A 24368-nucleotide genomic window follows, 5' to 3' on the forward strand; every position below is an offset into this window, starting at 1 on the left:
TATACATTTCTTAGTTCCTTTAATATTTTCTACTTCAGGTTTTTTACTTGACTCCCATTTTTTCTGTTAAAATTTATGCTTTAGGTTCCATTTCATTGTCCTAATTTTTAGGGGTTCTTTTAATGTATAGCCACATATTTTTTCAACTGGAAACTAGTCCTCCATCTGAAGCAAAGATCTACATAAATTTGTAGTTGAAGATTATTGTAGTTATCAGCAACATCAAGCTGGAAAACTTTCTTCATTTTTCTGAGTGAAGAGCACTTTAATATTTTTATTTCATTTTTAAAATGCAATAGTAAGTTAAGGTTCAGTAAAATATAAAAGCGCTCAAAGATGTGAACTTGAATGTGTGATTGGATGCAGACAAATTGAAATTGTTTTCTAAACCTTTTAGTTTTTATGACGTTCATAAAAGTTGTTGTGCTCACCATGTTCTGCTCTGATCAAATGAAAGGAAAATGTGTTCCAGTTTTTCACTCAACTGAAAAAACCCAACAAAAAGTTTGACTTTGTCATTTGGAAGTACAGCATCACACTGGGTGCCATTAAAAATTGATGAGCTGCTATGTACACGTTCCACCATATTTACATATAAATATCTATTCCCTGTAGCTTTTTCTGTCTTTTTCAGGAATTTGTTATTTTCTGTTTCTGAGAGTTAATAAAAGGGTAAAAAAGACAGTTGAGGTCAGAAACACAATAACAGTCAGGACTGCTTCGTGTTAGTTTTGAGTTTTTGGTGTTTTCAGATGTGTGTGCCTCTCTTTGAAGACCTTATTTTCCAACTTATAGCTGAACCACACTGGTATATAAGTAACATGTGCAGCGGCGGAGCTAGAACATTTTATATGGGGGGAGGCAGAAGACTCGCAAAGGAGAACAGCCGGGTGAAAAGTCCAGAAGGGCCAGCACACACAATACCCCTTGTGCTAACTTAGATGACCCCACCCTTCCATTGACGTGTTCTCCCTACCATGACAAAGGTGGATAAAGGTGGAAAGATTTCATGTAATCCATGGACACCAGTGAAGATCACAAATTATTGAAGAAAAAAGGTTCAGAGCACTGTCTAGTGGGTCTAGATGACCCAACTCCCAACGTTAAAGTGCCTAGGATAGCATAAGGAATACAGGGGCAGGGCAATCGTTAGAGGGCTTCAAGGTTTCATTATATTGCGTTTGTCTATTTTTGCAAACAGAAGCTTGTTTTGCTGATGATGTCTTTTGTCAATAATGATACTAACATTGACACAAAAATCGTGCGACATGTGGGGGAGCAAAGGTTTTTGCTGGAGGTTAGCTGCCCCCCCCTACTTCCCCCCATAGCTCCACCCCTGAAACTGGGCATTCCTTTAGAGCAGGGGTGTCAAACATTCGGCCCGCGGGCCTTATGTGGCCCGCGAAGTGGTTTAGTCTGGCCCACACATGAAGAGTAAAAATCACAAGGATGATTAAAAAAGAAAGTAAGTTTCCCTTCCATTCCTGTGGCGAGTTATGATTTTTTTAAAGAAATAACTGAAATGTGCAATTCCGCCACTAGGGGAGAGCAAAGGATAGGAAAAACAGTTGAAACAGCATATCTCTGCACGTGCCAAAAGCGAAACATAGCAGCTCTGCATCTGGGTAGGATGCACCTTGGTTCCCTATGAGCCTTACCGCTGTTATCTTGCTATAAGGATGATCATTAGCGACACCCTAAAGAACAAAATGTTGTCAAATGTGAAGTGGAGTGAAGAGCCTTCCGGGAAAAATGGACAGAGTTTTTTCTTTCTTTCACGAAGCTGAATGCAAAACCCAAATGCTTTGTATGTCATCAACATCGCAGTGCTCAAAGAATATGACATTCAGCACCACTAAGAGACTTAGCATAAAGAAAAGTTTCTGGATTGTTTCAGTGTCAGATGTAAAATATTCAGTCTGTATTAATTTGAATAGACCAACTTCTCTTTAATTGAAATTAATTTTATTTGAGATCCATTGGCCCCAAGTGATTAGGCTACTATGTTGATTGAGGCATTTTTTCCAACTGAGTAAAAAACTAAAACAAAGCTGTTATTTTGCTTTTACGTTACTGGTCCGGCCCACTTGAGATCAGACGGGTTGAATGTGGCCCCCGAACCAAAATGAGTTTGACACCCCTGCTTTAGAGCGTCAATTTACTTAATTTTCCAATTATGAATAGTTGCAACTTTTTGTGATTGTTGTTTCATATAATGTGCAGTTGTTGTTTTTAACCAAAATATATGCATTTCTATACATTTTTTGACTTTTCTCTTAATAATAATAAACCTTTATTCACCTTCTACTATGTTGTCTTAGTAGCTATTTCAGTTTAATACCAATCGAATGAATCGGTGACTTTCTGGAAAAGATGAGAACAGCATCAATAAACTTCTCCAAGTCTAAAAAAACAACAACATCTAATTTCAGTTCAGAGTTTTTCCAGAGACAAAAATCTAAACTTTGTTTGGTTTTTTTAAAAGAGGAATAAGTTGTAGTTTATGTATGTTATAACAACGTGACAGACAAATTTGATAACTTAACTTTGAACTCCACATCTGTCCTCCATGTTTGTCCAGAGTTAGTTATGCCACAATAATTTACCGTCTCTTGGGAAATCTAACATCATCTGCTTCTCTCTACAGAGTTCAAATGATGGTTATCTACTTCATTACGCTTTAGTTGACGCACCCTGATTTAAATTTTGGCCAATTTTGAGTTTTTCCCTTTAAATACAATTTTCTGCTCATGTTTCATCAGTTTTGTTGCTTTTATAAAGGTAACATGCATAAATCAGGTAAACTAAACTATCCGTCAGACCTCTGTAAATGTCATTTTCCTCCTGTTGTTGCTTCTTGGAAGTTGTTATTGCCCTTTAATTGTACTCGCTTGTCTTTTATGCAGCAGTCTGTGTCTTACACAGAAAACTATTCATCTGGAAGGGACGTTGTCATAAATTTCATCTTTTCATCGTCACGGTTGTTCCTTCAGTACGTTATTTTCTGATGTGGGCTTGATTTGTTCTGCCCGCTGCTGTTGCAACCAAATGAAATATTTGGATTGAACTTTACCTGGCAGGAATAGCTGTGATGGGCTTTGCATTACTTTGTGTTTTTGGAAGGATGATGTGACTTGGTTTGGTGTAAGAAAAAATGACATGCTCAGCATGAAAAGTGTTACGGTTTGGTATCTAGAAGCTCATCAAACAATCAGGTGTGACACATTTGTCATTTCTGCTTTTTTCCTTTAAGCAGAACTGATGTTTTCAGGCCCTCACACACACACACACACACACACACACAAGCCGACCCCTCTCCCATCTCCTATATTTGCCATTTCTCCCTGAACTCCAACGCTGAAGCTGCACTTCATTTGTGTGTGCAGTGGACCGAGAGCACATTAGTGCCAGACACTGAACCAAAGCTGTGCCTGCATTTCTCTTCTCACACTGGATCTGAGCTCCACATTTCATGTGCTTTGGCAACACCCTGAACACGTCATGACACATGACATGCAGAGTGCGTCCCCTGATCAAGAACATTGTTCTCTTTGCGTAACCCTCGTGCTATCATAGGCACTTTAGTACTGGGAAGGCTTTTACAATAGATCAAAAGATGAGCAGAGTGGGTCTTAAAGTGCTATATTATAGACATATTTATGCTATATATGTACTGTATGTCTATGAGCAGGTGGTTGCAGAAAACACCAAAGAAGATGAGATTACAGGAGGAAGTTTAAAGCAAGACTTCGAAGTGTGTCTTCTGGGAGCAGAAAACCATTCAAAGCAGCTGTTAAACTGCAGCTCAAACACCTGGACCGCATCCACTATCAGAAAGAAGTGATGAGAAAAACGAAACAGAGGGGGGAAAAATCCTTAGTTTAGAGCGGTATCTGCAGGTATTACACATTGATCTTTTTTTATCTTTTTCCTCATTATTTGCTCTTCCTTCCTGCACAAAACCTCTGCAAACTATAAATCAATATCTACTTCTAATGCCTTAGAGGCTAGAAAATGTAGTTCTTGATTGTTTTGAGAGGAACATTACATTCGATCCATACATAGACTATTTACTGAATCTGAGTGACATGTTTTATGTCACACTGGGTTGACGGTTCTGACGGTTCAGAAACTCCTGCTGAGATCTTTGAACAAAGTGGGATTAAAACCAATGGATCCGAAACAAGAACTCTGGCATTTGCTGCTGATCTGATTTACATAATTTTCCTCTCAATGTAAATCAATAACTTAGAATAGCAAACAACTGGAACCAAGATATTACATAGATATGTGAGAACCATACTATTATATTATGAAAGGTGATTTGTATTTTGTTTTGACTTGTTGAACTTAGTAAAAATCCAGAATTCAGAGTTTTAAAACTTTTAAATTAAAAGAATTAAATGAAAAGAAAAGTCAATAATTAAGTCTCATGGTGTCTCATTCTCATTCTCATCATACAAGACAAAAAAAACAGAAAAACTTCTACCTAGTCACTTAGTTTGGATCAATCTGATCTCAGACTGCAGGTTTTACACTTATCCAGTTATTCCAAACCAGGGGTCCGTGTACCCTTGGGGTTTCTTCTTGGGCACATTGGAGAAGGTCCAAGCATAGGAAATTAAAATTGAATGAAAGGAAAGCCTTTTGTTTAAAAAGAAAAAAAAAAGGAAAGGCATAAGCAACCTGTCAGCATGAGAGGATTAAGAAAATAAAGCTGTTCTGGAATGTGTTGGAGAGAAGTGACGTGCTCCTAGAATCAGAGCTTTAGGAACTACAACAGACAGACGAATCCAGAACATGAGCTTCATCTGTGATCCTTTTTGAATACAAGACTAGATCTGAAGACAAAATGTGCTGGACTGCTGTTCTATGATCTTTGGATAAAAAGTAAATTTTACATTTATTCATTTGGGCAACACCTTCGTGCTACTGCTGTGTTGCCACAAAATCTGGGTCTCCTGTGTCGGTCAATCAAGTTTCCTGTCACCACCCAGAAAGAAAAAAGACACTTAAAACATATCAGTGTGTTTCTTTCCTTTTTTTTATGTATCAACTTTTTCTTGATATTCTGACTTATTATGATGCAACCTTATATAATAAAAGCTTACTGGATCATTGGAAGTTTTAGAATAGAAGTCAGTTTTCACTTCTGATCGTAGAGGGAAGTGGTACTTCAACGATAGGTCATTTTGCCACCTTCACTGGATTGTTCTTTCTTTGCTTACTCCTTCATATTTTCTTCTACCTTTCCTTTTTTTCTTTTTTACAGCCTTGCAGGCTACGTGGAAGCTTTGGCATCTCGGCTGGGGATGCAGATTCCTGACCTGAGTCCAAAACAGGCAGACATGTGGCAGACCCGAGTTAGCTGTCACTCGGTTGGTACCACAAAGACACTGTCTCCTGAAATGATAAAACCTTCATGTATCTGTCTCTGAGAATCAATAGTGTTTTCCCTGAAGGGGCTGCTGAAAATGTTTTCATGGATCTTTGAGTCATTGTTGAAACATCAGCACTTTGACAGCAGAAACACAATCTTACTTCATTTGCCCTTTAAGGCATTTAATCATGCATAGAAAAAAAAAAGATACCTGAAGGATTTTAATATACTCTGGCTGCTCAAATGTGAAATACAATTATCTTTAATGAGATTTGAGCTGATCTGCACAGTTTGGACCCCTCTTGTCCTCATTACCACCCAGGTAATATAATTGTAGGAAAGATAGTTGGATATTTTTGTTTCCAAACTATTTTCTATAATGGAGATGAAGATGACGAGAAAACGTTTCTTAAGGTCAGATATATCTCCTGTTCAGTATATTAGTTTGGAAGAAGTTTTGATCCCCTCTTTTATCATCCTCTCGTCTGCAGGGTAAAGCCATTGGCGTGGGCATCGGCTGCATCCTCGGCATGTTTCCTCTCCTCTTCTTCAAGGACGACGACAACAAGAAAGAAAAGGCGAAGGAGCAAACGGTGATACCGCCTGCTGCGACAGAGAGCAGCAAAAACTGAAGGAAAGAAGACAAAAGCGGTTCAAAAGCATTAATGGACTTTTCCAGGACCGTTTGGCTTTCTTTGCCGAGTGGAGTTCGTAGAAACTCGTTTGGATTTTAAGAAGAATCAGTTTAACCATCCAAGATATTGTGAGGAGGGTTTAAGAACATGTTTGAAAAAGCACAGGAATCTGGTCATCTCTTACAGAGGCAGGTTGGAACTGCTTACATTTGCTTCATAGTTTACAAAGTCAGGCTCTTTCATCAACAGCAAAGGCTCCACCTCATTTCCTAGTCTGAAAACCTTCACAAGTATAAAAGATTAACTAAAAACACGCTTTATTTCTGTCAAAGATATTACTCCTCATAAAGGAGATATGAACAAAAACAAACAAGCAATGCAATTAGCCTGATTCTGTGTTAAAAATGAATGCGTTGTTCTGTTTGCTGTTTGGTTCTCAAGGTTCTGCAAACTGTTCTCATTTTGTAAAGCATGCAGCTGAGATAACAGCACTAAATGTTATTTTTAAATAGTTGGAATGAGAGCAGTAATTGATTGGGAAACATTCACAACCCTTCAATGGAAGTGCTTTGCTACCCTCTGGTACTGCTTCTTACCCACCTGTTCACACACAAATGAACCCAAACCACCGGAAGGAACCACTGAAGAAGGATTCAGTTTCAGACACCTCAGCATGACTGGGGTAGCCAGGAATCAAACCACCAAACTCTTACAGCAGGGAAACGACTGGTCTACCTCTGAGCCAAAGCTACCCACAGAGGAAAGGAGAAGAAATGCATGCAGGAGGAAGAAGAGGTAAAAGATATAAAAGGGGAAAAAAGCAACGCTGAACCTCCCAACACCCTCTAAGTTTTATCAATAAATCTCATGTTGGAGTTTTCTTTTAAGGAGATGCTTCATAACGCACACCTTCCTCCAAATCTTCCATCACAATGCTGCTTCTACTGCCCTCTGCTGGTTGATAGACATGTGGCGCTTGAGATGCGATGTTTTTCTTTGTAGATTTATTTATATTTGTCTGAATATTAACATTATATTGTGTTCCTAATTTGCCTTTGTTTATTATAAAATATAACTGTGTAGATTAAAAAATAGTGATCAGCACAAAGTGGATCTACATGAGGGTTACTTTCAGCATCTTTCTCAAACTGGAGGGCCTTGCTACCGACTCTCTGCAAAGGGACGCATTCCATAAGATTGATCAGGATTTTGGCTTTGTCAGAGCAACCGACTCTAAAGAGTGACTATAAGTGAAGAAAATGTACGAAGAAATCAACATATTTATGGATTTAGGATTTTATTTAGGTCTGACTGATTTTACACATTTGCATGCCTCTGTATTCAAATTTGAAAAATAAAATGAGGAACAATGCAACATTTGTAATCCTTGTACTATCCTAGGCACTTTAACAGTATGACTTGGGTCATCTAGACCCACTAGACAGTGCTCTGAACCTTTTTTTCTTCAGTGATTTGTGATCTTCACTGGTGTCCATGGATTACATGAAATCTTTCCACCTTTATCCACCTTTGTCATGGTAGGGAGAACACGTCAAAGTAAGGGTGGGGTCATCTAAGATAGCACAAGGGTTAAGTGCAAAATGACTAATTTCAATCAAACAAACGTCCTCTAATAAGGTTTAATATGACTTTTAAATTTTTTAAACTTTTATTCTGGGAAGGAAAAGTTCCCTTGCAGTAAATGGTAAATGGCATACACTTATATAGCGCTTTTCTACCTTCCTCGAAGGCCCAAAGCACTTTCCAGTCCTGTTCACACACTGGTGGTGGCTCAGTTGCCAAACACTGGCGCAAACCTAGTACACATAAAACATTTGTGTAGTGTTTGTGAAAATTCCTCATGTATTACTCCCCTGCCCATAGAGAGCAGCATGTTCCAATCATAGGAGCTCAAAGATATGATTACATGTACAGTACTGCAGTACTGTATTTGAACACACAAATGTTTTACTTCATCTTCATCTTAAACCTCTGAATCCTTTATTTTCAAGTACATCCAAAGAATAGCAGCATCGGATTGGCGCTCCAAACTCAAAACAAATATATTTTGAATGCAAGCAGTAAAAAAAAAAATCCTGAGGTAATAAAACTGTATTTTTTCAGGACACTTGAATGTGACACTTAGAAAAAAACCTCAAAGCATCTCAATTCCCTCAACTTTCTCCTTCTTGCATGTGGTTTGAATCCAGGATGGACCCAAAAATGTGATGAAAACGAGCAGACCTGGCCCTTCTGGATGCAGCTTCCTGCTGTGATTGCTCCGTGAACTTAGGCAGAGTAAAAACACTGCACATGCATACACAGAGGAGTCTATGACAGAGGGGCATGGGGGACACAAAGAGCGCTACTTTAAGATCGACACGAGAGGTTAAGCAGCTTGGGACCGTCGTCAGGTGGAGAGGGTTTGAGACGACAGGGACAGGTGGAGGAGTCTGCAGGATCCCATACACAAAACTAAAGTGACTGACACAATAAATATATATATGTATAAATAAAAGAAAAAAGAAAGCAAGACGTTGCTTCTTTTCTGAAAACATTTTTATTTACACCGTTGTAAAACAATTGTTTTACAGCAGTTATTAATGAGCCAAATGCAAACCTTTGTTCTATAAAACCTGCATCTTTTCTCCTTCTCTGAGTTATTTCATAGCACTCACTCGTTAATTCAAACAGACAATACTAAAATGGCACAGAGTTTAGTAAAATATCAGACATCCAGTCAAAAAAATAGTAAAAAAACATCTGCAAAACATACCTCAGTTTACAGTGTTCGGTCATTCTTAACAACTGCTTGTTCTCAACATGGCGGCAATAAGTTAACAGGTCTTAATGACAAAAGCAAATCTGAAAAATGAGCTTCAACTCACAGAGCGTCTGCAATCAGCTCCCAGCAAAATATTACTGTGATTCAGAAGAAAATCCATGTCCCAACATCGGACGAGCTCCTTCAGGGGACGGTAACTTTAAACATCTGAACAACCAACACACTAACAGAAATCTTTAGTCCAAAAAAATCTGTAAATTAATTTAAAAAAATAATTTATTTTACTAAAGTTATGGGAAGGTAAATTATCTTAAAAAAAATGTTTTCAGTATAATAACAATAAACATAATATTACCCTTTCTCTCAATTGTCTGTGCATTAAAAATCAAGTTTCAGTAGCAGTTCGGTCCAATAGGAAAAAGCTTAAAATTTCGTTCTAGTATCGTTAAACAGAGATGGTGAAATGAATGAGTACAAAAGCCATTAGAAAAAAAACATGAATCCCTAAACAAATAGTTTAAAGCTAAAAAAAAAACTGTCACCTCAAAGAAAAAACTGTAAAGTCAGTTTTGTTTCCTTTTTTCCGTGTTCTGTGATTTTTAAAAACAACAACCTTCAAACGTGATCGTGTAAAAGTAAAAGGTGCAACTGCAAACCAGAAGAAAAACAAAGAGGGGAAACTGAAATATTAGTGGACAATAAAGCTGCGGGTTTGTGTTTGGAAAGTGGTGATGCAGCCTCAGTGATCTCAGAAGCTGACTTGGGTTCTGGTCAAGCTTGGCTCAGAAGGTTCTGACAGCCACCAGATGTCTCTGTTACCGACACCAATCAATCGTGAGGCTTTGAAAGATTGTCACTTTTTGGAGAAATTCCTGAACGAAAAACTTTAAAGGGATAAGTTCAAAGCTCTGATGCAGAGATGATAATGATTCCAACCGGTTAAAACACTTCTGGATGGTGATCAGGCGTCTTCATCTGTAATTCACCTCCTCAGCTTGATTCAAATTTGGACTTGTGCTGGTTAAAAAGCGGTGGGATCAATACTGAAACCGTTAAAGAGTGACCAGCGCAGGTTGGAGACATGTCACTCTGGGAAAACCCGCAGACCTTCTGGCTGAAGTGGGGGCAGCTGGTGCTCTTCTGGCCCCTCCTGCTCTTCGTGGCCTCACAAGGGTTGCCTTTGTGCGCCATCAGAGTGCAAGCATGTCTGGGGGAGCCTGTGCATATTTGTGTCCTAATGTCTGTTTACAGATACGCCTGTGTGTCCTGGTATTTGTGCCCGCCTCATGAGCTGCTCTCCCACTGTGCTGGCATCGCTTCTCCCCTCCACCATTGTCCTGTGGGAGGGGCATGCTGCTGTAAAAAATAAAAAATAAGGGCAAACATTCAAGGAAAACAGGGAGGGATAATGCTGATGGCCTTACTTGCTTTTGCCATCATTACTTCATCATAAATAAATAGTTTAAAGTCCTCAGAGTGCCTGAGAGAATATCAAGAGGAGATCTGAATCCAACAGAATGAAGAAGGGATTTTCAGGCGTTTTTGTGGTTGTTGTTGCAGGGGACAGGCTGGCACAGATCTGGAGAGGAGGAGGAGGAGGAAGAGACGGGAGGAGGGGATTTGGTGGAGACAGAGGAAGCATCTTTGGGTTTATGCTTCCCATGCAGGGTGATGACAGCCAAAATGCTGAGGATGTGCACATGGAAGTACATGGATCTGAGGAGAAAAACAAAGATGTGTTTTAGCTGTGAGCAGAAAGGCTGAGCAGAGTTAAAATACTACTATAGACCCCTTGCAGGGATGTCACACACGGGCTGTTGTCTGCAGTTTTGGGACTCCAGCACACAGTGTTTTGGCACAATCGACGGGTGAAGTCGGCAACTTTTTTTGTAGAGCCAGTGTCTCACAAATACGCTCTTTTTTTTTCACACTGCTTTTTTACATCTGCTCCAGATTCACCGTGATTTGAATAAATAAATGATCCAAAATGCAATATAAAGCTTAATTTTTCTTCATATATGTCCTCCATCATCAGAAAAGTGCCACAAGAACATGTCTTTAAGACAATGTGTCATTAGAGCCTGTGAGGGCGTACCTGTAATAAGTTAAGGTTTGGTCAATTGAAAGGAGAAGAAAAGGCATGACGGTGTAGCAGATGGCGAGCTGGGTGGCGGCCCAAGTGACGATGTCATAACCCAGCTTCAGACCTTTGGAGTTGAGGAAGTGGTGCCGAACTCTCTTTCGGATCTGGTGGGGATGATGAGATACAAGGCAACTGATCAGTATGAAGGTAAGGAAAGTCTTTTTCAAACATTCTTAAACTGAATCAACTTGATGTTGTTTTTCCAAAAATAATTGACAGTAACTCAGTAGTAACAGTTTATGTAACTTCAGCAATGATGCTCCAGAAGCAGCAAACCTTTTCCTGAATCCAAACTCTAAACGTTTTTTGAGTCCTAATTCAAAATAATACGCAATTCTCAATTGACAGTTCATTTCGCACTTCAGGCTTGGAATATAAAAATACATTTTGCAATTTGGAATTCAATATAAAATGTTCCAATTCGATATGACAACTTTAAAAATAAAATATTAAATAAAAACAAAATCAGTTGCTTTTTAAATTGTCATGGTTTTTTATGTCAAAATACAAACAACTATGCTATACAATATCAAAAACGGACATTTCAATACATGGTTTGTTTAATTTTATTTTAAAGTAACTTCAAATCTATTGCATTGCAAAATGCAGCTTTTGTGTCAAAATTCAATTGAAATTGTAATTGGTTAAAAGAGTCTTTTATATTGTTAATTAGTCTAACAAAGGATGCTGGAGGCGGGATTTAGCACATTTAGAAAGGTTGTGGGCCCAATCAGTAAACCCAATCCCAGCTAAACTAAAGCGTGATGCTATGTAAAGTAAAATGCATTACAAATGAATTCAATTTCATTTGAATTCTGACGCCAAAAAAGTACTGCATTTTACAATGCAATACATTTTTAGTTACTGTAAAATGAATTTAAAACAAAGTACTGAAATGTCATTTTTTATATTGAATTGAAAATTGTAAAATGCATTGTCATTTGAATAATAAAAAATAAAAACCACAAATTAATAATAATAATAAAAAGGACGGAAATTTAAAATGCAACTATTTTTATGTGTCTATTGTATTTTTTTAAATTGAAAATTTTAATATTGCAAAATGTATTTTCATATTCTTAGCCGTAATTGCATAATGAATCGTCAATTGAGAATTGCATATTACTTTAAATTATGACTAAAAAAAACGTCCTTAATAACCAGAAAGAAATGACGGTTCCTTTTTAAAAATTGAGCTTGGTTTGAGTGTGGGGACTCACAGCTCTGGCTGCCATGGTGATGGGGATGGCAGTGAGGAAGGTGAAGTAGTAGCCTGGATAAACGCCGTGCCACAGAGCAGACAGGATGAAGGTCAGTGCTAACCGGTGCTTGGGGGCTCGGTCATAACACACCCTAAAGGGATGGAAACATTAACAAAAAATAAGAAAAAATGTAATTAAATAAAATGAATCCACCAACGTTCACACTCACGTCTTAAGCCAAACTCCAGTTCGGATGTTCCAGTTGTCTATGAACGTTTTGAAACTGGTTGCTGTCTGAAATAGAATACCAGCCGGTCGGTGAACTCTCAGACTCTGTGCTTGTGTGAACGTGCATGAATGGTTAACTCTGACAATCTGATGTTACCTCAATCCCAACAATGTTGAGATTAGAGACAAGATCCCAAGAAGGCTTTCCGTTCTCATCAATCCCCAGAAAACCATAACCTGCAGCGTTGTTCACTGCATCCGCTGACATAAGAATAATCCATAAAAGATACATTTAAAAAGATTTAACAAACAACTGGGGGGAAAAAAGTGATGCTCTGTACACAAAAGCAAAGAGTTAATCATCGCAGAGTATATTTAAAAGTATGAACAGTTATTTTGGTTAAAGATGAGCTAGAAACCTTAAAAGAACAATAAAAAATGAAGTTTGCAACCATAAACTCTGTATTAAGAGACCCTAAAAGTGTGCTTACCCAGCGTCCAGGCAAAGTAGAATTTGGGCCTCGCTGCTTGTATGGAGAAGAAGGCGTACGTCAGCCTGGTGAGGAAGTGGGCGTTGTTGACGAAATCGGGCTCAACGTTATACTTTATGGGCAGGGATCGTGTCACGATCAGGAAGGTGAGCATGCATCCACAGCAGACCAGCAGCTTTCGACAGACAGCGTTCTGGATGAGAAAGTATTGATTACTGAGAAAAAAACACCAACTCTGGAAACAAAGACCACACTTGTTTGGGACTTAACTCCAGCTTTTCAGAAGACTTGGATTTTCTTGGCACATTGACCAAACCTTAGATGCTTCTATTATTAGCAAAAATCTCAAATTTAATTATAAGGCTTATAAGGCTTTAAAATTTAAGAGTTTTTAAATAACAATATATGACTTTAAGACCTCCCATACAAAGAAAATGCACACTATGGGACAGCGTTTTAACATACAAACTTATATATTGTAAAACTAAAACAACACTTAGTGTGACACTGTCCAAATAGTTGTTGTCTTTCTGGCAACAATTTAATTCAAATGACTTCCACATATCAATTTAAATGAAAAAATTGGGGAAATTAATACAATTTCTGTTATTTATTTAATGCAAGGGAACAAGGCTGGTTCCATTACATATTTTGGCAACGTGTGGAAAACTTAAATGAACAACTGTTCACTCGAAAAAAAGACATTTAAATTCATTTAAGGCCTCATTTAATGTAGGCAATATTTCAAACTTTCAACCACCTTGAAAAAGAACAAAACGACGATCCCCACAAAAGAATTCAGCCTGCATGAACTCACTAGAGGCGATAGGTCTGGAGTTTTATCATAACCGTTGTGTCCGTTGCAGGAGCCAGAGTGTTGCTTCAGTCTTCTGCTGATGTGTCTCCCCTCTATGAAGTCTATGTAGTCCCTATAGTTACTGCAAGGCCCCACCAAGATGCTCAGGAAGTTCAGGTTATAGCTCAGGTACTCGATGAGAGACGGCCTCTCTCTGCAGAGAGACAGAGGACGTCCATGAGTCCCAACAGGGTCAACATTTGTGGCTTCATGCCATTTACCTCAAGACTGTGACTGAACCATAAAACAATAATGTTCTGTGCATTTGTATCTTTGCTTGGAGGTAAAAACCATGATAAATTTTTTTTTAATGAGAAACGGCTTTTAAATTGCAAAAACTGAAGAGTTGGCAATTCACATGCAGAAATATGTCAGATGTTTCATGCAAAATGATGCCTCGTTTTCCCAGCATGCTTTTTAGCACGAGTAAAGCAATTCACCGTGATTTGATCTGCTTGACCATTGTGGCTAAAAGAAGAGACAAAGTTATTTATTCTTTTGAGTAAAACTTAAATGCACTCAGAATTCACTTAAAGTACACCAATCACATTTGATTACAATATCTACATACACTTTAATGAAGACAGAACTTGATGTGCAACTGAGGTTTGGAAAAATACAAATTACAGAAGAGATAATAGAGAATAACGTAAAAGGCATTAATTTGAGTTTTTTTTTTTCTGAAATATCTACAAATATGCATTTGCACATTAAGGGATATGGGTTGTTTGATGAAAACTATTCATAATTGCTGGCTGGATTAAAAAAAAAAAAAACCTCTGGCTCCTCCCTATTGCTCCAATTTGAAGGGGTACGAGGAGCTGTAGTGGTGTCCAAACATGTTTTTTCAGGAGGGCTGGATATCCCTCCGCCGGTAGGGTGATCACTTAAGACGCAGAGGAGAAACGCATTTCTTAACGCGGGGGTGCTCATGAGGATCCCCAGGAGCCTTATCAGCTTAAAAATTCCTGCAGATCACCTGTGTACGCTGCACATATTTGCCAAATTTTCACCATAGGCAGCCTGTATCCCCCCGTAAAGGGTGTTGTGACTACGGATTAAGTGGTCAGTACAACCTGTCACTTGCAGCATGCCAGTAGACAAAATCTGCATGAACATTTTCACTCTACAGGCTCACCGAGTGGTCTTAAGCTCCTGATATTTCATGCAGTCCACCTACACGCCCCGTACAGATTTGACCTTTTATTGCCCGCAGACAGCCACCCGTGAGGGCAATTGTGACTGTGGCATTAGATCTGCATTTAAATACATGGAGATCTCACCTACAAATGTGTACAACATAAATAAAATAAGGGATAGTTTCAACAGTTTAAGCATCGATTTGATCTTTCAAACTCTCTTACCACTACGTAACACTGATGACTATTAAACTATTGCAGTAATAAACTTAAAATTTTGGAAATTCCCTCTGAAATTGAAGATGGTGTCATTTTTAGGCAATAACATATATAACATCATACATCAGTAACAACAGTATTTGTCAAGACAATAATGTTGAATAGTGAAAACTTACCTTATAGCCATAAGCTTCTGTTCTGACGTCAACTGTTCGCTCTTCTTGCACATACCTGAAAAGAGATGGGAAGTGATTTTTTTTCCTTCCAACTGAAACCACTGAATGGATAAATAAGAAAAATCGAATTGATTGTGATGTCCATTTTAAACAAAACATGATTAAATATAGGAGTCTGCGTTTGTTTGAAAGGTCAATGTAAGGTTGCATTCTTACGACTGATGTGTGCGGCTTTCCTTACCATCATGCAGCTGGAAGACCAGTGTGGTGATCCTCTGTGTTACCATCATCAAAGGTCTAAGCAAAGAAACAGAGAAGAGTCATTTGTTCTCATTTCTTCAAAAAAAGCAAAGTGGGATGTTTCGTCATGGATGAGCTGCAAATTAAATTAATTTAGCAAATATGATAAATTTAGAATTTATCATCATCGCGATATCAGCCCGTGTTATACATGTTTTGCAAAATACAACATAAACTGTGATAAATGGTTACCTTAAATCTTTACACAAAACAATCTCAAGGTAGCTATAAGTATTTAACCAATCAAATGGAGCCCATTACGCTTTGAACAATCGAAAGGACCCTTTGACGTCGTCGACAAATCCAGAGGAGCCCTTTTATGTTAGACGCCCACCCCCTATGTAGACGTGGGTCATTTACAGTATAAATTAAGTTATGTTGACTTGTATCTAAAAAGAAATGTTGCAATGAAATGGAAATTATGAATGAATCATTGCAATATTGATCACTAATATTGCATTCTAATATCGTGCGGCCCTAGACTCGTACTGCAAGGAAGAATGACAAGTTCTCAGGAGACTCCATTTTTCACAGGTGTGTCCTGACCAAACTGAACACATTTTGGTTTTGTTGTGTGTCCTAAACAAGGTCTAGCATGACATTTGTGGCTGAAAGGCTTAGAAGACTTTCCTGCATTTATGCGACCTACTAATAAAACGATCAGATGCCTGCTTACGCGTTTATTTCACATGGTTTTTGTTCTGCTGCTGGAGCATTTCTGGACAAGCTGAAGACCCACATACGATGGAAATATGAGCCACATGACTTAAATTAGATGCAGTAAAGCTCAAATTTTAGAAATAAAGTGCTTCTCTGTGCAGAACAATTAAAACACTTGGAAAGCTTTTGTGTATTCACTGCACAAAACTAAACAGAGGGGGGCTTCTTCCTCCAGAGACTGAATAGGACATGGAGGGATGTGGTCAGACTATTTCAGCAGATGGACAATAATGTGACAATAATAAACTTGAAAGTTTTGTTGTTGTTTTTTTTGGGGGGGGTGCTTGAACTTCTTTATAGGATGTCAGAATAGCCTCCAAAAGCAGCTGTTTGGATGTGAACTGCCTCCCACCGTCAGATTTTTGGCTTGAGGATGCTCCAAAGGTTCTTAATAGGGTTGAGGTCAGTGGAGGATGAGGGCCTCATCATCAGTTTCTCTCATTTTCGGCTTATAGCGGCTAATGATCCAGAAGTATTCCTTGCAGCATGACATGGTGCATTGTCATGCATGAAGAGGATTTTGTCACAGAAAACATGGTTCTTCTTTCTGCACCACGGAAGAAAGTGGTCAGTCAGAAACTCCACATACTTTTCCAGAGGTCATTTTCACAACTTCTGGGACCCCAAAGCGGCCGACCAGCTATCTCCCCATGATTCTGGCCCAAAACATGACTCAGGTACCTCCTTGCTGGGACATGGTGGCATCCATCATTCCCCCACTACTCCATCCATCTGGACCATCCAGGGCTGAATGGACTCATCAGTGAACAAGACTGTTTGAAAATTAGTCTCCATGTATTCCTGGGATCAGTGCAGCCATTTCTGCTTGTGAGTGTTGTTAAGGGGTGGCCAAATAGAGGATTTAAGTTCAACTACCAGGCTCTGGAGGATCCTACACCTCAATGTTTGTTGGACTCCAGAGACTCCAGAGACACCAGCAGCTTCAAATATACGTTTGCTGCTTTACAATAGTACTTCAGCAGCTGCTCTCTTAATTCAATGTATTTGTGTGGCAGAAACCTTCCTCATTCTGCCTTTATCTGCACAAACCCGTGTTTGCTCTGAATTTGTCACAAATCTCTAGATGGTACAATGATCCTGCTGAACTTTTTGTGACATATCAAAGGTTTTCACACCTTGTCAGAGGCATTTAACTATTTCAAACTTTGCAGTACCAACATATTGTTTAAAAATGTTGGTCTGCTTAATAATGTGGAATGTTCTTCTTTGATAGTTTTGCCTTTAATTGAATACACCTGGCAATACTATTAATTATTATTAATTATGAGATTGTTGTCAGTCATCCAAAGAGCCCTGAGACACAATATCATCCGTGAGTTTCATTGAAAAAACAAAGAATTTGACACTTAAATTCATTCATTCATTCATTCATTCATTCATTCATTCATTCATTCATCTTCTAAACTAGTTTTGTCCCTTTCTGGGTCACGGGGCTGCCAGAGCCTATCCCAGCCCTTTGGGTGAAGGTAGAGGACATCCTAAACAGGTCGCCAGACCGGGCCACAAATCCCACACCCATGCACACTCACATCTAGGGATAATTTAGAGTGACCAATTTACCTTTGAAGCATGTTTTTGGAGGGTGGGGGAAGCCGCAGTCCCTGGAGAAAACCCATGCATGCACAGGGAGAACATGCAAACTCCACACTGAAAGATCCCCCAATGGTGTTCTGCTTCAGGTCAACCGGGGGCCTTTATTGCTGTGAAGCAAGAGCGCTAACCACTGCGCCAGTAATTCTTCCAGTGGACTTCAACAAAATCAATACCAAGCTAACCCTCCAGCCTCTGTTAGATGTTTTATCACTGACTTGCATCAGATGAAAAAAGCACTTTTTCATGACTTAGCAGCATCTGTGTAAATCCCGTTACCTTGAATCACTATAGCAATCTAGAAGCAAATAAGGTCACTTAATCGTCCAGTGCAACTCTAAAAATCCAAAGCTTTAATAAATCAACTCTTGAAATACTTTTTTTCTAATCTGGAGATAATTTTCTTGCAGATAGTGTGAAAGGGGTAAGAAAAGTCATACTTCAGTTTTTGTTTTGCTTTTTTCCCCCCTCAATGTAATTCAAATGTTGAACTTTTGCAGCAGAAAATGTGATTGTGTCTACAAAAGCATAAGAAATATCGGAATCCATCTCTCTCATACACAAACGCATGCTGATACACACACTGCGTTTGTGTGCACAGTATGGTAGGCTGTGGCGGGGGGGTCTGAGCGGTTGGCAGTGCCAGCACCATGAGTTTCACAAGAAGCACTTTTGGAGAATCCCTGTTGCTGCCCACATGCTTGTTTTCTTTAGGAAATGTTACATAAAACATGTCTGTCTTTTATTCATCTGCACAACCCCTCGCTGTGTTATCAATAAAGTTCAATTCGTTCAAATACTCGGTCTAAAGTGCAGCACATGACATCGATTACAGAAAATGAAATGATTCGATTAGAACATTTTGGTGAATCATGGGGAATCCCTTCAATGGAAACAGAAAACAACCTTTACTAAAGCAAATCAATCAACCAACAAAAAAAATCTAAAAAGACTCTTTAAAGTAGGAGAAGAAACTATTTGATTGTAGTGATCCTCTATGTCAGGGGTTCTCAAAGGGCGGCCCGGGGGCCAATGGCGGCCCGCGGGAAGATTTTTTGTGGATCTCAATAAATCCTATTTAATGGTTTTTTAACCAGCTGTAGATTTTCTCTAAAAATATTAACATTCATTTTTAGACTTTCCTTTTAATTTTAAGACAACTGTTCATTGTCGACCTGAAACACAGCAAAGCTGCAGTTCACAGATGTCATCGAGGGCCCGTCTGAGCTGAGTCAGCTGTGGAGGCGCTCTCTTCTGCTGCTTTTGAACTGCTGTGTTTTGTTTACACAAGGCTGTGGCAATGGCTACAGAGCAAGAAACGCAGTACGGAAACGTTAACCGAAAACAGGGAGCTGCTCTGCAACTGAAGCCACAAAACTGTCATCAGGAGGGTGAGGCCAAGCGACAACAAGACAATAAAAGGATCTAGTTGTTCCTCACCCAGAGAAATCTGTGGAAAGGACTCCATAGTTGAAGATGAAGACTCGGCTCACTTGGCACACTGTCAAATACCCCATGGCAGTCACCATAGAGTACCTGTGGGGAGAAGATAAACATCAGTGAAGCAGACGACAGGCCATGAAGACGTCCTTGTCGTGTGATTACAGCAACCGGCTTTGCCACCTTTTGATTTGTGATCGGGTGAGAGAAAAGCTGGTAATAAAGAGGACGAGTCAGAAACTCAGTATTTCAGATTACACTAATCCCAGTATCTGTTGATTCCTCATAAGAATCGAATGGTTTACAGTTTTTTTTAAATTGAAGAAATGCAACAATAAAAAAAGTCATAAAATAAATCGGAACATATTATTGATCAGTTGCACAAAACAATTATTTCAACTCATTTGCTTATTATACCTTGATGGAAATGCTAGTTTTTGTTAAAAACAATTGAACATATCTCAAAGACTTTAAATAAATGTTGGACCTGGTCATCAACACTGCTTTAACCCTTATTCTATCCTAGGCATTTTAACATTGGGAGTTGGGTCATCTAGACCCACTAGACAGTGCGCTGAACCTTTTTCTTCAATGATTTATCTTCACTGGTGTCCGTGGATTACATGAAATCTTTCCACCTTTATCCACCTTTGTCATGGTAGGGAGAACACGTCAGTGTAAGGGTGGGGTCATCTAAGATAGCACAAGGGTTACACCATCCAGTGTGTCATCTGGCTATAATCATAGCCGTAACCCCTTGTACCATCTTGTGGGGTCAAAATGACCCCACCCTTACATTGACGTGTTATCCCTACCATGACAAAAGGTGGAAACCGGTGGAGGGGATTTCATGTGATCCATGGACACCATCATTGAAGAAAAAAGGTTCAGCGCACTCTCTTGTGGGGTCCAGATGACCCCACTCCCCTCGTTAACGTGTCTTGGATAACACAAGGGTTAAAGGCGCACAGCACTGTCGTCCCTTCTGAGTTGAAGCAAGGTGCTTTGCATTACAAGAAGAAGAGAAGGTTGCTGTTGTTCATTTACACAGCTTTGACTTCTCACCAAAGGCTGACACAATAAACTGCTAACTTATGGCCACCAGTGTTGAGAAACACCACTGCTATTAAACACATCCAACTCCTCTTCTGAGCAGAAACATCCACAAGATAAGCTGACAGTGTGACAGGGTTTGGCATCTGTAACCCAGCACGTGCTCACACCCTGACGTCGCAGCCTCACCTTGATTACCTAATCCTGTCACACGTGAATACCCCAGCAACTTAACCATGCCTCATTCACTTAGGCTTCATTCATAAGAAACACAAACACAATAACAAATACCATGCTGGATACACCAAAACACACAAAGACAAATGCAGTCACAGTAGGAATCTTAGCATGTACTGTAGATAAAAAGTGTTTCACAAACATACATTGGTTTCATTCGTGTGTGTGCAGACTGGACTGGGGAGTGTTTCTGGTTGCATTGCTCCTGACAAGCCCTTTGTTTGCTTCATGTGGTTAAAGACACTAGTTCTACAGTTCTGGTCAGCTTAGGGAGGTCATTTACTGCAGGTGAACTAAAGAGAACTAATATTTGTGAGACACAAAAGATAAAAAAAAAAGCGAGAAATTGTTCCAAACAGAGACATGTCTTCCTAATAAATAGCTTTAAAGACCCAAAAACTGTGTTTTTGGAGTTTTTAACAGGTACTTGTGGCATTTTTCGGATGATGGAAGACATATTTAAAGAAAACTAAGCTTATAATTGCATTTTGAGTATTCCTTTATTCAGATTGTCATGAATCAGGAGCAGACGAAGAATGGAGTTGGACAAATTCTAATGCATCCACAGACAAATAGATCCACTCTCGTCTTTATTTCCCTCGTCTCAGCTGCCATCTGGCTCAGAACTGTACGGCTGGATAGCTCCAACACTGCTCGCCGTTTTTGTTGCACTAGTAATGTTAGGTTGGGGGTGTGAGGGGCTGTAAGCTAGCTGGAGAGCGTGTAAACAGGTGACAGGAAGTGGGGGCAGGCTTACTCTACCCACCAATAGCCCCGCCCACAACTCAGAGATGAATTTCTAATGAACTCCTGCTGCTCTGCAGAAACTATGTCCTAGAAAAACAACAGGTTTTTGGATTTTAGCCAAAAATGACATAATTAAAAAGACCACAGGGAACAGTTTTAAACTAGATTAAAATCTGATTGGAGTTGGACTTTAAGACCAGTTTAACATGTTTTTTGGTTATGGTTTCTGGGCTGGGCTGGGCTGATCTTGTCTGACAAGATCTACTTGGAAATGGTAACCAGAATTTCAACACTTCAAAACATTTCTAGGAAAAGTTGGGAAACAACAAAACAACTTGACAGAAATACTTGTAATGAGACGTCCAAACAAGTATGAAGCTCAAACAAATATCCATTTTCAGAACCCAAGGAATCCCTTTCAGGGTTACAGGGTTGCCGAAGCCGACCCAGCGACTGTTGGGCAAAGGTTCACTTAGAAAAGGTCGCCGGTCTGTTTCAGGGCAACACGTGCACACCTGGGGGCAATTTAGAGTCACCAATCTACCTATGAAGTATGTTTTTGGGACTGTGGGAGGAGAGTGGATGCACGGGGAGAACATACAAACTCAACACAGAAAGGTGAATCAAGACCTCCTCGCTGTGAGAGAGCTAATCACAGCACCGCCATGCAGACCTTCCAACAAACATGTTCAGTGTTTTTCAGCGTCTCCACAGATTAGCTTCTCTGTACGACAATTTGAAAAAAAGAAAAGAAAAAAAAAAGACTCAAAACTAAATGTTACCATATTCTGGGATTCAGGAGATTCATCACAAAGAAGACTGCTAGGATTTTGCAAAAACAAATGGAAGTACCAACCCTAACAAAAAATGCAGTCAAAGGAATAATCGGAAACTGAGGAATGCAAAAACTCAATCTGATGTCAGGTCTGTGCAATTCTTCAAGTCAAAACAAATACCTTCAAGGGAAGAGGGTTTGTTGTTTGTTTGCAAATGATTTTTGGTTCTGCTCGCCCAAGTGTGAAGAAAGAAATAATGCAGATGATTAATTTAGGATTTCTAAGAGGCATCATTAAGCCAACATTTTTTCTTGTCAGGCCTCAGTCTAAACGGTCTATGATTGCCAGTCTGACAGACGGTCTTCTGAAGGTCTGTCTCCTTCAGAAAATGACTTAAATGCAACACAAAGACTTGCATAACAGTGGAAACTGGTTGTTGAATGAGTCAAGGAGCTCACCCAGCAAGAATGGACACCAACTCCTCTGCGCCTGAAAGATTGATGCAACACAAAGCTAAAAATGCAACACACCCAACCTCTCACGAGGGCGGGGGACATCAGATCAAACAGAATATAATCTGGTTACATTTTTTTTAAATGTCAGATCAATCAATGTGATCAGTCCGATCAGTGGGGAAGAAATGCTTTAGCAGTCAGTTAATGACAGGTGAGTCGGGGTCGAGTCTTGTTTTTGTGAGGACTTGCCTGTGTACATGGTTAATGTCAGCTTTAAGGATGATCACATATATTGCAACCACGATGGCCAGTATATGAGTGGCATACCTGCAAAAAAAACAAAAAAAACAAACCACAGATTTTAACTTAAACAAAAGATTAACTTAATTAACAGAAAGGTCACACTTTGGAAAAGTTATTACTAACTAAAATGAACAGTACCATCCGAAGCAAAAGACTAGAAATGTAACGCCAAGGAGCGTGGCGACTGTGTGCCTGACCAGCGGCTTAAAGTGACTGGGCTTGAGGTAGAGGCGGAACCAGAAGGCAACAGCCAGGCCAAACAGCTGGCATGCTATGAAGTTCACCTGAGATGGGGAGAAAAAAGGAGACAGGTGAGGATGGGTGTGTCCAACGCTCACATGCAATCACACGAGATTCACTGATTTAAATGAGGTTTCTGTACATACGTTATTATTCAAACAGGTGATCAAACATAAGAGACATGTGTGCCTGAACAAATATACACAAATACAACTTGTAGTGTTTTACTGAGGGGCGTCATTGGCTGATTACTCCTCTGCCTCTCCCTTCCGACTCAGCTGTCTGTTCAGACTGCAACTGAATTCAAGCTTCATTCTCAACGATCACTGTTGAAATTAAATGGTAGTCTTACCTGGTCAAGAGGGAAACCAAGATATTCACTGACAGGCAGAAGCAACTTAGATCCTGTTGTTTTAAACATTATAGCGTCGCTTCTCTCGCCCATCCTGCGCACTTTTCTATCGACACCTCTGCTCGTTCTTAATCCTACTTCCTTTTTCTTTACTTCTTAAAGTGAGTCTTACTTTCTGTGACTCACATACATCGTTTTTTTTCATGCGAGACGAGTCAAACGACTACCTTCCCCAGGAACAATCCTCCTCCTCCTCCTCCTGCTTGTCTCTCCTCTGCCTCAACCACTCTGCCTGCCGAGTTGAAGAGAACTGCGTTTCCGGTTACATTACAAAATAAAAGCCCATGGAGCGAGGGTGAAAAATATGGACGAAACTCCAAATTAAGCGGACAAAAATTAAAAACGCATGGAAATTTGTCATTTCTGTCGCAAGAAATTTACTCCGAGCCCTCGTATAAAAAATAGAATTAAATCGGTCAAGCCACTGAAGCTCTATCAAAACTACAATTACTAAAATTTTGATTAAAATGAGTTAGGTTAATTAAAGGTAACATTCTTGGCACTTTTTTCATAGACATAAATAGTATATGTGGTTTTAATTCTAATGTAGGACTGTATTAAGTTAATTAAGGAGGGAACTATATACTAATGTACTTTCGGTGTTGTTATTGGATAATATTACGATTTGAGAGAAATTGATTAAGATTTCCCATGGTTGTTTTTTTTTTAGATTTTGATTTTGGTTAGAGTGACAGCTAAGAATCTTTTCTTTACAAAAACCAATGGAAATTGTTTAAGAGTTGTTCTTCAAAGCTAAATCGAAGGATGTACATTTTTGAACAGCAATGTTGAAGTTTTTAAACAGAATAATTGTTTGACT

The 24368-nt window shown here is 39.3% G+C and overlaps 2 protein-coding genes across 2 annotated transcripts in view; one reads left to right on the forward strand and one right to left on the reverse strand.

Annotated features, from left to right (window-relative positions):
• Positions 1-7387, forward strand: part of LOC101157639 (transmembrane protein 65) — a 49058-nt gene extending 41671 nt beyond the window's left edge. Inside the window, exons 7-8 of the mRNA XM_004077755.3 lie at positions 5273-5378; positions 5872-7387. Of these exons, the coding sequence (XP_004077803.1) occupies positions 5273-5378; positions 5872-6012 (247 nt within the window). The 3' untranslated portion in view covers positions 6013-7387. The remainder of the gene's footprint in view (positions 1-5272; positions 5379-5871) is intronic.
• A 1169-nt stretch (positions 7388-8556) lies between these two features.
• mboat1 (membrane bound O-acyltransferase domain containing 1) lies at positions 8557-23792 on the reverse strand. The gene is made up of 13 exons (XM_004077756.4): positions 23489-23792; positions 23035-23180; positions 22843-22920; positions 19326-19421; positions 15496-15551; positions 15255-15309; positions 13682-13874; positions 12865-13057; positions 12531-12634; positions 12375-12439; positions 12164-12296; positions 10896-11047; positions 8557-10516 (listed from the first exon to the last, which is right to left on the reverse strand). The coding sequence occupies exons 1-13, from the start codon at positions 23579-23581 to the stop codon at positions 10333-10335; spliced, it is 1548 nt and encodes a 515-aa protein (XP_004077804.1). The 5' UTR covers positions 23582-23792; the 3' UTR covers positions 8557-10332.
• Between the last annotated feature and the right edge of the window lie 576 nt (positions 23793-24368).

The sequence above is a fragment of the Oryzias latipes genome, chromosome 16 (assembly GCF_002234675.1).
Source record: "Oryzias latipes chromosome 16, ASM223467v1".
NCBI classification, from domain to species: domain Eukaryota; kingdom Metazoa; phylum Chordata; class Actinopteri; order Beloniformes; family Adrianichthyidae; genus Oryzias; species Oryzias latipes.

Excerpts from the sequence above, each read along its gene's own strand:
- mboat1 (XM_004077756.4), bottom strand. The coding sequence starts at position 23,581 with ATGGGCGAGAGAAGCGACGCTATAATGTTTAAAACAACAGGATCTAAG. Across the intron at positions 15,552-19,325 it reads CTTTCCACAGATTTCTCTGG|ACCTTTGATGATGGTAACAC; the intron begins GTGAGGAACAAC and ends TTCTTTGCTTAG. Across the intron at positions 10,517-10,895 it reads CAAACCTTAACTTATTACAG|ATCCATGTACTTCCATGTGC; the intron begins GTACGCCCTCAC and ends TTTTCTCCTCAG.